Source organism: Cavia porcellus, unplaced genomic scaffold (assembly GCF_034190915.1).
Source record: "Cavia porcellus strain 051 isolate PalLab524CR breed Dunkin Hartley unplaced genomic scaffold, mCavPor4.1 scaffold_5, whole genome shotgun sequence".
NCBI classification, from domain to species: domain Eukaryota; kingdom Metazoa; phylum Chordata; class Mammalia; order Rodentia; family Caviidae; genus Cavia; species Cavia porcellus.
The window spans coordinates 54,030,322-54,043,286 of NW_026947488.1; the positions used below are offsets into that span (position 1 = coordinate 54,030,322).

The 12,965-nt window shown below is 34.5% G+C and overlaps 1 protein-coding gene across 12 annotated transcripts in view; it reads left to right on the top strand.

Moving 5' to 3' along the window:
* The window catches only part of Dock3 (dedicator of cytokinesis 3), a 707,026-nt gene that overhangs the window by 243,507 nt on the left and 450,554 nt on the right, over positions 1–12,965 (top strand). For 10 of the 12 annotated variants that reach the window (XM_063248927.1, XM_063248931.1, XM_063248928.1 and 7 more), the window contains exon 3: positions 12,490–12,530. In XM_063248927.1, the coding sequence (XP_063104997.1) occupies positions 12,490–12,530 (41 nt within the window). Of the gene's footprint in view, positions 1–8,868; positions 8,927–12,489; positions 12,531–12,965 lie in introns of those variants that run through there. The other 2 variants (XM_063248937.1, XM_063248938.1) reach the window with 1 other exon arrangement.

Genomic DNA, 12,965 nt, shown 5'->3' on the forward strand with positions numbered 1-12,965 from the left:
AGATGCTCACTTGTTACCACTTCTATCAACATAGTGTTGGAAGTCCTGGTCAGAGAAATTATAGAAAAGAGAAAGGAAAAAAATGGCATCCATATTGGAAAGGAAGGAGTGAAATTGTTTGCTGATGACATAATGTTATGTCCTAAAGACTAAAGATTATACCAAAACCCCACCAACAGAAAGAAATAGTTACAAGAGGTAAATGAGTTAATGAGCATAAGTAGTAGTATTTTTTAAATGCTAAGTGAACTAACTGAAAAATAAAATATCTCTATTGCAATGAAAAATAGGTATGTAGAAATAAATTTAACCAAAGAAGTGAAATATTTGTATACTAAAAACTATAAAATAGTGATGGTGGAAATCAAAGGAACACAAATAATTTGAGAGATATCATATGTCTGTGAACTAGCAGAATTATATTATTCAAATGTTCATTCTCCCCAAACCTTTCTATAAAATCCCAATGTCATTCTTCACTGAACTACAAAAAAGAAAAACCCTGAAATTTATGTAGAACTGCAAAAGACCTCAAATAGCCAAAGGAAGTGTGATAAAAAAGAATACAGTTAGAGGAATGTGTTAGCTTTCCAATGCTGTGACAAAATACCTAAATAAAATAATTTAAAGGAGGAAATGTTTATTTTGCCTCATGGTTCAGAGGTTTCAGCCCATAGTTGGATGGCTATATGGCAGAAACATGGTAGAAGGGTGTAGCAGAGGGGCTTCTTACCTTATGACAGCCAGGAAGAAAATAAGATCCAGAGAAGGATCTAGGGTCCAAATACAGTCCTCAGAGTCTTGCTTATTCTACTTCTTTCAACTAGGCCTTACCTCCTGTATCCATAGTCTGACCAATAGTACCATCATATTATGATTTCATCAGTACATTAGTTTACTGATGGAGTTACAGCCTTCATACTTTAGTTACTTTCCAAAAGCCCATTGTGTGAACATACCAGCAGTTTTGGACATTTTAGATATATCAAAATAAACCATCATACTATTTTCAAAATATGCTACAAAGCTGTAATAATTAAAACGACATGGTAGCAGCCTAAAACAGAACCATAGACCAGTGAAACAGAAAATAGGGCCCAAAACTGGATCCACATTCCTGGTACCAAGTGGCTTTTGTGAGAGATGCCAGGAACTCACATTGTAGAAAGGACCATTTCTTCAATAAATAGGAGAAAACTTGATACCTATGTTCAGAAAAATGAAATTAGACTCTTACCTGAAATTTTTTATAAAAAAGTTAAACAAAAATGTATTAAAGACCTATCAAACCTTGAAGACAGATTTGCAATGTGTGATTGTGAAAGGAAAGATCTTTTAAAAATAACAAGGAGCCAGGAAGTAACAATACAAAGGCTAGAAGATGACAAAAGGATCTATAGCTTAATAATAAAAAATGTGAGTGAAACAGGGGTAAACACAAATGAAATACAAAACCTATTTACAGAAATAATTAAAGAAAACTTCCCAAGCATAGGAAAAGGAAATGATATTCAGATACCTGAGGCATACAGAACTCCAGCCAGTTATAACCAAAATAGATCTACACCCAGACATGTAATAATCAAGATCCCAGAAATTAAACACAAGAACAGAATATTAAAAGCTGTCAGAGAAAAGAAACAGATCAACTATAAAGGAAAACCCATCAGAATCACGACAGACTTCTTGACACAAATCATCAAATCAAGAAGAGCTTGGAGCAAAGTATTCCAAGCCCTGAAAGAAAATAACTTCCAACCCAGATTGATGTATCCCGAAAAACTATGTCTCAAAATTAATGGAGAAACAAGATGTTTCCATGACAAAAAGGAACTGGGGGAGTTCATGACCACAATCCAACTCTAAAAAAAAAAAAAAATACTGAAGGACATTCTAGAAAGAAAGAAAAAAAGACCATGGTTTCAAGAACAGTGACAGATGGGGCTCACTGAACAGGGAAGACAGTGGAATGAAGGAGAAAAGTAGATAACCAATGACAGAAAACAGCATGGCAGAGATGAGGCAGAGAAGGTTGGCCATAATTGCTAACATGGATGGCCTCATACACTAATAAAAAGAAACAGGTAGAGTGAATCAGGAGATAGGGTCCATCAAGATGCTCTATATAAGAATTATAATTTTCAGGTTAAATATAATTAAGCTGAAAGAGGGTTCATGGACTGAAAGTAAAAGATGAGAAAATAATGCTCTATGTGACAGGGAACCAGAAAAAAGTGGGAGTAGCTTGCCCATGAGCTGCAGATTGGTTGGAAAGACTTAACACTTTTATACAATGGAGATCTACTCAGGTATAAGAAAGGAAAACCTTGAAGCTCTTGTAGATAAATGGATACGACTTGAGATCATGCTTGGGGTAAAAAAGTTCAGAACCACTTAGGTAAATAGCAGATTGCCTCCCTAATCTAAAAAACTAAAGGAGTTAGTGGGATACAAAATGTACAATGCATCCTGAGAAAGTGAAAGGTGAGGAATTACCTAAATAGGGAAAACAGAGGACATTGTTAATCTTGTATTATGATTTGAAACCCATATTGCTTTCATCACTGTTTAGTTTGGTTATATTCTGTTCTAGTTTGTCTACTTGCACTAGATTTGAAGGCATAGACAGTTATTCCAACGGTAGCAGGATATACTGTGGTAACATTTTAAATTTCCTATTAATCTGAAACCATGTATTGCTTTCACTGCCTTGTTTTGATTGATCTCATTTGAATCTGTTTTGTTCAGTCACTGTCTTGTTTTGACTAATTTTATTCGAATATGTTATATTTGATAGCATCAAGTCAGAGTATAGGCAACTACTCTGAAGACAATAAGCTTCACTATGATACCCATTCTGATTTGACTATTACCCTCTTTTGACGTCCTGTAATGTCTCCAATGAGAGATATCATATGTCTGTGAACTAGCAGAATTGTTTTGTTTTTACTGATTTTGTTCCATACTCCTATGTTCAATTTTATTGTACCTGAGGATATGGGCAGTGCTATTGAAGATAATAAGAGACATCATGGTAAGCATTGTAGATCACCCTGTAATGTGGTTTTAAATCATGTACTATGTCCCTTATTTTGTTTTGAATGGCCTCATTTTTTTCTCATTTGGTTTTATTTTTTTCAAAATACAAATTCAAAAAAAGACTTACATGTAATATCCAAACTATGAAAATGAAAAAAGTGTTATGCTAGAAATAATTCATGATAATGGTCTGAATGGAGAATTTTAAAATTAAGCATTAGGAACACTAGCAACAAATAAAACAGGAGGTAGGATTATAGCAATGTAAAAGATTTCTTTATAGAAAAGGAAAACAGTCATCAGAGTGCAGACACAACCCAGAGAATGGAACAAAATATTTGTAAACTTTGATGTGACAATGTATTAGTATCTTGAATGTAAGATGAACTCAACTCACTATCAAAGAAATAAGTAATATGGTGAAGAAATAGGCAATAGATTTTTATCAAAGGAATATATAAAAATGGCAAAGAAGTTTAATCAGAGTTCTCACTAATCATTAAAGAAATGCAAATCAATTAAAAAAAAAGAAATGCAAATCAGAACCACAGTGCAGTATTATTTCATCCTCTTAGAATGACTATTATAAAAAAAGTGTTGGCATTATGGAATAAAAAAGTGTTCTTCACATCCTGTTACAGGAAATGCTAATTAGTACAGCTATAATGGAAGGGCAGTATGCAGTTTTCTAAAACAATTAGATATTGTATGGTCTAGCAGTGCCATTCTTGGGTGTAACCAAAAAGAAATGAAATCATTGTGTTGAAGATGTAGCTGTACTCCCATGTTCATTGCACATTGTTCACAGTAGCCAAAATATGGAATCTACTTAAGTGCCCATCAACAGATAAATGAATAAAGAAAATGTGGACTACTGTTCATCCTTAAAAAGAATGAAATCCCATATTTGTCATGATTTCATGTAAAGGGAAATAAAAGAAAAGGAAAATTAATCATATGTATGGTGGTGGTTGTTGTCAGGGTTATCAGAGAAAAGATTTAATACAGCACACATAATTCTTAGGATTATTTTAAAATACTCACCCAAAGGATCAAATGCAGAAGAGTACAGGAAATCCATCAACACACTGGAGACCCAAAGAATCCACCCAAGGGCCTGGATCCCATGACAGTGTCCTGCACAAGTCCAGCTGAAGACTAGCTGGAAGCTAGAGCCCACAGTAATGTCTTCTGCATGTCCAAGGATTGGTAGTATGAAGGCCTAAAGGTCAGTGATGGAAGCTGGAAAGTCTGTGCCAGCAGGATGAAAGATCTGTGCCAGCAGGCTGAGGGATCTGCACTGGAACCAGGAAGCAATGCTCTAAGGACCAGAACTCTCCTTAAAAAAACTGCAGCCTTCTTTAGTAACAGTGAGGACCTGAACTCCTCTGATAGTAACAGCTGAATTCGTAACAGGAAAACCAGTGTGACAAGCTTATTTAGGAGGATCATAGCACACCATCTTCCCCTCAAGTTCTCTTTTTATACTGTTGCAAACAATCCTCAGATAGGCCTTCCACACCCAGCACCACACTTTTTCAGTTCAACTTTGTGTTACAAGTTGACCATTAGTTAATCAAGCACAGTTATGTAAAGGGAAATAAACTTTACACAGAAAAATATATGATCTCATTCACTCATTCAGTTAATCAAGCAGTTATGTAAAGGGAAATAAACTTTACACAGAAAAATATATGATCTCATTCACATGTGGAATCCAAAAAAGTTGAACTCATAGAAATAGAGTAAAATGGTGATTATCAGAGACTGAGAATTACAGGAGGAATGGGTAGAGGGTTTGTTCTTGAATACAAAGTTACAGTGAAATAGATGGAATCAATTCTGTGTTCAATTTCACAGTATAGTGATCATAATTAACAATAATGTACCGTATACTTCAGAGAAACTAGAAAAGGGGAGTTGGAATATGTTCATCACAAAGAAATGTTAGAGATGATATGTATGCTAACTACCCTGGTTTGATCATTATACAGTACACGGTGTATTGCAGCATTGCATTGTACCCCATAAAAATGTACAAATATTGTGTATCAATTGACATAAAAATGTCCTAGAAAAACACATGTAATGATACTGAAATGAATAACTACTCAGGCAGTCTAAACATCACAGAGAATTCTACTTTCTTTGTTCACATTATGAAATCTTGTAAATAAATGATTTGAAAGTGAAAGGGAAGTTTATAGTTGCAAAGGTAGATTGCCCAGGGCTCTTGGACAATAGGTAAAAGAGAGCCTTAGAAGTTGTTTTGTTGTACTGGCTTTTTAAAAAAATATCTAATTCCTGTTGACTTCATTTGTTTCTCTAAGAAGTTACGAATTTCTCTGGTCCATGTTTAAAAGACCTAAAAGAGATTATGTGCTTTTGTTCATTTCTCACCCTCTTTAACCCTTTTGAGTCATGAGATGGGCACATTTGACAAGTTTTGCAACAGAGTTTTGATTTTAAGAAAAGTTGACTGAATAAATAATACTCATCAGCAGGATTAGATGGCTTTACTGCCCTTGCCAACCTTTTTCTTTTTTTTCTTTGCTTTACCAAGTATTGAACCCAGGGTCTCCACTGATATACCCTTCCAGTCCTTTACTAAACTTCTAAAGAACTAATGCTAATTCTTCTCAAACTATTTCAAACAGTCAAAAAACAGGGAAGCCAAAATCATTCCATGAGGCCAGCATTACCTTCATATAAAAAGCAGATAAGGGTTCAAAAGTTAAGAGAAAGTGTAGACCAGTATCTTTGGTGAACATAAGTACAAAAAATTTCAGCAAAATATTAGCAGTTGGGATTCAGGAGCACATCAAAGCGTCATTCACCATGATCAAGTTGATTTTATCCCAGTGATGCAAGAATGATTCAGCATATGCAAATCAATAGGTGTGATACATCAAAGCAACCTAACGGAGAATAAAAATCGTGTGATCATCTTGAGTAATGCAGAAAAATATACCCGTTAAAATTCAACCACCCTTCATGATAAAAACTCTCAACACATAGATCTAGGAAGTGTGTGCCTCAACAGAGTAAGGCCATACATCGTGAATATCTAGTTAAAGGTTCTAATGAAGAGGAAAAGCTGAAACCATTTTCTCCATGACTAAAGAATCAGCCAAAGATGTTCATCGTCACCACTCTTACTTAATGTAATACTGAAAGTTTTAGTCACAGCAGTTAGGTAAAAGAAAGAAAGGCTATGGGAATAGGAAGGAGGTCTAACCATTCTACCTATCTTTTCAGACGATGTGATTATATAGAAAAACCTGAAGATTACTATAAGACTATTAAAACTGATAGTTCTAATATCAGTAAACTGAGTAAAGCAACAGGATACAAAAATCAACATACAAAGAATCACTAGTATCTGTATACCAGTAAATAAATTTTCTGAGAAATTATAAAAATCAGTCCCATTCATAGCAGCTAAAAAATACCTAGAAGTAAATTTACCTAAGGAAGTGAAAGATGTTTACAATAAAAAGTATAAAACACTGTTAAAAGAGATTGAGAACTCTTAAAGGGAAAGACCTGCTAGCTTCATGGATTGGGAGAAATAATACTGTTAAAATGTTCATACTGCTCAAAACAATCTACAGAATACAATCTACAGATTGAATACATTCCCTGTCAGAATACTAGTGACATTTTTCAGAGAACTAAAAAATACAGTCCTAAAATTTTATGGAAACACAGAAGCCACTGAATAGCTAAGACAGTCTTGAGTGAAAAGAACAAAGCTTGAGGCATTACAATACCTGATTTCCAGACATACTGTGGAACCACAAGTAACAGCAACAGCATGGTAAGGGTATGGAAACACAGAGACCAATGGAACATAGTAGAGATCCTAGAAGTAAACCTGTGCATCTACAGCCAACTTATTCTCAACAAATGTGTCAGAATGTACATGGGAAAGGGACAGTCTCTTCAATAAATGTTGGAAAAACTGGATAGCAGCATGCAGAAGATTGAAATTTGATCCTTATCTCTCATTTTATACAAAGATCAACACAAAGTGGATCACAGATCTAAATGTAAGACTAGAAATTCTGAAACTAAAAGTAGAAAACATATAGTAAATACTTTCAGATGTTTGAACAGGTAGTGATTTTCTCGATAGGATTCAAAAAGCACGGAAACAAATGCAAAAATTAACAGTTGTGGCTATACCAAACCAAAACCCTTCTGCACATCAGAGGAAATAGCAGTAGAGTTAATTCATTATCTAATATAGGATTCATATCCTGAAGATGGAAGAAACCCCCCAAAAGCCAATCTAATTAAAAAATGAGCAAATGATTTGAATCATTCTTAAAAGAAGAAATACAAATGGTCAGTTCTCAAAAAAAGAAATATATTTCTCAACAGACGAAATACAGATGGCCAAGAAACATATATAAACATGCTCAAATAACTGTTAGGGAAATTCAGATCAAAATTACAATGCTTTCATTTTCAGCAAAGTAGATAGAACTTGAGGAGGGAATAATATTAAATGAAATGATCCAGATACAGTAAGACAAGTACCACATGTTCTCTTCCATATGAGAAAGGTAAAAAAAAGTCAATAAGAAAATTGAATAGTGGTTACTGGAGATTGGGAAGTATATATGTGTTGAGGGGAGGGGAGGTAAAAGAAGCTGGATCTGGTGAGGCACTATATATGTATCATATTGAATTCCATTAAAATGTACAGTTAATACATGTTAACGACAATGTCCCACAAAAAGGTGGTGACTGAAGTTCAGTGAACAGAATTCTGACCTGCAGAATGGTGACTTTCAAGCTAGCCATGGTGGTGCATGCATTCTCAACTCCTTGAAAGTTTGAGGTCAGCTGTCTCAAACTTGTTTAGTATGGTTGAGGACCAGGGTTCAATCTTCCCAATTGGTACCATTCAGTGGAGGTAGTGAGTTTTTAGGCATCGGCATAGATTATTTCTTAACAGGACTGGGGAAGGAAAGGAGACTCACAGAGACGGGTTGACTGTAAAGAACATGGTATATCATCAGTATGTGTTAAGTGCATGAGTGATATACACTTAAGATTCTTACATGTCTTTTCATGGCTTCATAACTTGTATCCTTTTATCACTGAATAGTATCCCATCATGTTGTTGTACCAGTTTATTTACTTATTCACCTGTTGGGTTGCTTCCAGAACCTGAGTCATGAGTAAGGCTCATGTAAATATCCATTTGTAATCATTTTATTTTGTTTTGATGTGTAGATGTATGTTTTTAACGGATGTTGATAAATAACAAGCAGTGCATATTGCTGGATCATATGGTAAGACTATAGGTTTATAAGAAACTTCTAAATTATCTTCCAAAATGCCCGTATGATTTTGCATTCTCATCAGCAATTAATGAGAATTCCTGTTATTTTACATCTTCACCAAACTTGGTGTTGTATTCAGATTTCAGCCATTCTAATAGGTGTGTAGTGGTGTCTTGTTTGTATATATGTACATACGTGTGTACACACTTATGTATGTGTGTGTGTGTTGCTTTGCCCAGAACCTTGGGCACAATAGGCAAGTACTTTAACACTTGGCCACTCTCCTTCCAGCTATTACTGTTGTTTTAATGTGGAGTTTTCTAATTAAATATGATGATGAGCATCTTTTTATATTCTTATTTTCCTCTGCACTACTTTTCCTTCTATTTTTTTGGCATTTGTGTGTATTTGCATGTGTGATGCTGAGGCTCAAACCTAAGGTCTCATAGTAGGTATGCAGTCTATCACTGAATTACAGACTCAGATCTGTTTTATTTTTTGAGACAGGGTCTTGAAAAGTTACTGAGTTGTCCATACTGGCTTGAACTTGAAATCCTCCTGCCTTAGCCTCCCAGAATGCTGAAATACAGGTGTGTACCACCATGCCTTGTTCCTGTATTCCTTTTTTGGGGAGGTGTTTCTTCAAGTCTTTTTGTCTGTTTTTAAATTACTTTACTTTCTTTAGAAGATACACAACTACAAACACTCTCAGCCACCTTATCTTTGACATAGGGGCCAAACATGTTCACTGGAAGAAAGATAACCTCTTTAATAGTGGTATTGGAAAACCTGGCTTTCTACATGCCAAAAACTTAAACTAGACCCATGCCTATCACCATGCACTAAACTAACATCAGAATGGATCAGAGATCTAAATATTAAGGCAGAAACACTAAATCCTACTGGAAGACAGTCAGTAGAAATCTTGAAGACATTGGGGTAAGCAAAGAGTTCATGAATAAAAACCTAACTGCATGGGAAATACTTCAGTGAATCAACTGGGATCTCTTTGTTATTAAAAAGTTTTTGCATATCAAAAGAAATCAACAGAATGAAAAGAAAACCTATGAACTGGGAAAAGATACTTGCCAACTATGCCTCAGACAAAGGACTTTTATCTAGAGTGTATAAAGAATGGAAAGAAATCAGGCCCCCAAATTCAAAGACCCAATCCAAAAATGGGCAGCTTAGATGAATATGTACTTCTTAGATGAAGAAATACAAATGGCAAATAAGTATATAAAAAAGTGTTCTACATCATTGGTCATTTCAGAAATGCAAACTAAAACAACACTGAAATATCTCACTCCAGAAAGAGTGAATAGCATCAAGAAATCAACCAATGACAAATGCTTGTGGGGTTGTGGGAAAAAGGAACCCTTCTCCGCTATCGGTGGAATGTAGACAGGTACAACCACTGTGGGAATCTGTGAAAATTGCTCAGAAAACTAGGATTAACAAGTTCCATTTGGCTCAGCTATTCTGCTTCTGGGGATTTTCCCAGAAGAATTGAAAACATCATACCACAGTGATGTGTGTGTACCTGTGTTTATTGTATTTTTATACAATAGAATACTACTTAGCCTTAAAGAACAGTAAACTCCAGGATTTTATAGGTAAATGGATGCAACTAGAAATTATACTCATAAGTGAAGTAAGTGAAAATTTCATGTGTGAACACTTTATTGTCTCGCTAATGTAAGATTCATAAATTACAGTGGATATGGTAAAGGGAAAGAAACTGCTCAAAGGGAAATTACATTGTTTGATCAATTTTGCATGCCTGTATCTGGTAACCTGAGCAACTATTTTGAAGGTAATAATATACAGTATAACTACCATTGTTGAATTCCTATAATCTTGGTTTGAAATCCTATATTACTACTTTTTGTTGTTGTTTTTGCTTTTGCTGTAGTTGTTTTCTTTTTTTCTGTTTTTTCTCTTTAAAATAAAATAGATAAAAAACAAGTTATTTGCTTAATGTTGAATTTTAGGATTTCTTTGTACATTTTTTGGCATTAATCTACTATGAGATATGTCTCTTGTAAATGTTTTCTCCAATCATTGGCATGTCTTTCTCTTGACAATGTCTTTCATGAAACAGACATTTAGAAAATTTTAATAAGGTTCTGCTTTTCATTGATTTTTATGAGTCATGCCTTTGATTTTGTATTTAAAAAATAATCATATCCAGTGTTACTTAAATTTTCTCTTACTGTCTTCTAGAAGTTTTTTTTTATGAGTGTTGCATTTTACACTTAGTTCTATAATCCATTTTGAGTTAATTTTTATGACTAGTATAAAGTCTGTGTTGTTTTATTTTCTTTAAGTAGATGTCCAATTATCCAGCACCATTTCTTGAAAAACACTGTTGTTTCCCCATTGTATTTTCATTGTTCCTATGTCAGACTGGTTGACTGTCTTTATGGGTGTCTGTTTCTGGATACTCTTATTTGATTCTGTAGGTCTATTTGCTTACTATTTCACCAGTGTCTCACCGCCTTGACTAATAAAACTTCATGGCTTTTATTGAGGAAAAGTTTTTTGGATAGTTTTAGTCTGTGATAGCATTCTGATAGTCATGTTTCTTAACATACTGTGAAGTGTCATGTTGGTAAAACTATCATTTTTTAGTAAACGATTGAGATTCAGAGTATAAAATGAATTTATGAAATTTATTATATCAGCGGTAGCTCTGAATGGAAACAAAGCTTTCTTTCCACTTGTTTGCTATTTTCTATGGTTTTTTTTCTCATAGCTTTATTGTGAGATTTAAAGGATAATACATGATAAAAGCCCTCATTTCTAGTACATGGAATTTAAAAAAATAAATTCTATGTTAATATTAGCTGTTGTTAATAATCTCCATTGTAAACGTCACCTTTTTCCTTTAAAAGTAATTCTTCCTTACCCTCTTAAATGTAAGAGCTGCTTTTTCAGTTAAGAAACTAAAGAGAGAATCTGAAACTAATAAAGTGGAATTGAAAAAAGTTGAAAATAAAGTTTTCTGTCCCTGAAAATTGTTTTTATTATTTGCTTGAAACTTTTGATAATTTTGCTGTGTATAAATACTGAAAGGAGATAAATGGAGACCTGTGTTAGCAGGAATGTTGACTGTAGCAGTTGTAAGGCAAAGAAATGAAAATAGTGTAGTATATTACATGGGCGAGTGAATGAGATCAGGGAACAAAATCTTGGCTGTACTACTTATCTGTCATAAAACAAATAAAACCCCCCAAATCCAAATTTTTTTTTAGCATTTCTTTGGCTCTTAATATTTTTTAGCTGGGAATTTTTGTGTAAATGATATTCATGTTCCTTAATTTTTTTTGTCTTTTTTTGACTTTTTGAGACAAGGTCTCACTATGAAGTTCAGCCTGCCCTTGAGCTCACTTTGTAGCCCAGGTTGGTCTTGAACTTGCAACGATCTTCTTCCCTTTGCCTCCTGAGTGCAAGTATTACAGGCATGTGCCACTGCAACCAGCTTTTTCTAATTTCTAATGGCATATTCAGTTGAAATGGTGTTATGTCTTGTGTATTGGTCACTTCTACCCTCTGATATAAAATACCTGACATCTATAATTTAAAGGAGAAGATGTTTATTTGGCTCAGTTTCCAGTGGGTTCTGTCTGTGATTGGGTGGCTCCAAGGCAAAAATGGCATAATGGAAGGGTGTAGTGGAGAAAAAGCTGCTTAACCCATGGTAGGCAAGCAGCTGAAAGAGAAGAGGATCCAGGGACAAGAACAGGTTATGCCCTCAGTAATCCACCTCAAGCCAGGCCTTACTTCTTGACAACACATCAAGCCCTGAACTCATTAAGGGATTGTTCACTGATGCATGTAACACCTCATGAACCAGTCACCTTCTGAATGGCTTACCTCTGAACACATGAAACTTGTGGGACATTTTAGATGTAAACTGTATTACCTTATGATGAAAACAGATTATATTCATCATAAAACTGTTCTTTTTGGAGTGAACTACTATAGAATCCTTTATTAGGATCTAAGACAACTTTAGATCCTGATAAAGCTACAGTTGGAGGCTTCAGGAAAGTTTTATATTCATATGTGTCTGTAAAAATTCTATTATGTCATTTAACCAAAAATGACAACAATATGATTTTAAAATCATTTGTGTGCTTTGTTTTAGGTTGGTACAGAGGAGTTTCTACAAAGAAGCCAAATGTGAAGGTAATGAAAAATTTGTTACCTCTTCTAATATAGGATGGAGTTGTCTAGTATGCTCGATATATGAACAACTCACTGCTCCATCTTTTAATCTTTTTTTTTTTTTTTTGTCTTTTTCGTTTTTATCGGTACCAGGGATCGAACTCACAACTGCCTGCTTGTAAGGCAGGTGCTTATGCCGCTGAGCTAAATCCCCAGCCCCACCATCTTTTAATCTTTACAGTAGCCACAGTAATGTTTCCCTTTACAGAACTATATCAAACACTTCTCTGTCTTGTCAGTATTAAATGATTTTTCTGAAAGGGTGGGAAATTCCATTGTGGTCATAGCTGCAATCTTGAAGAAGCCTGTTGAGACTTTTAAATATCTTTCCCTTCAAGTGTTTAACTTATTTATAGGCTTTGTTCTGTGAAACCATGTGATTAGTTAGACAAATTC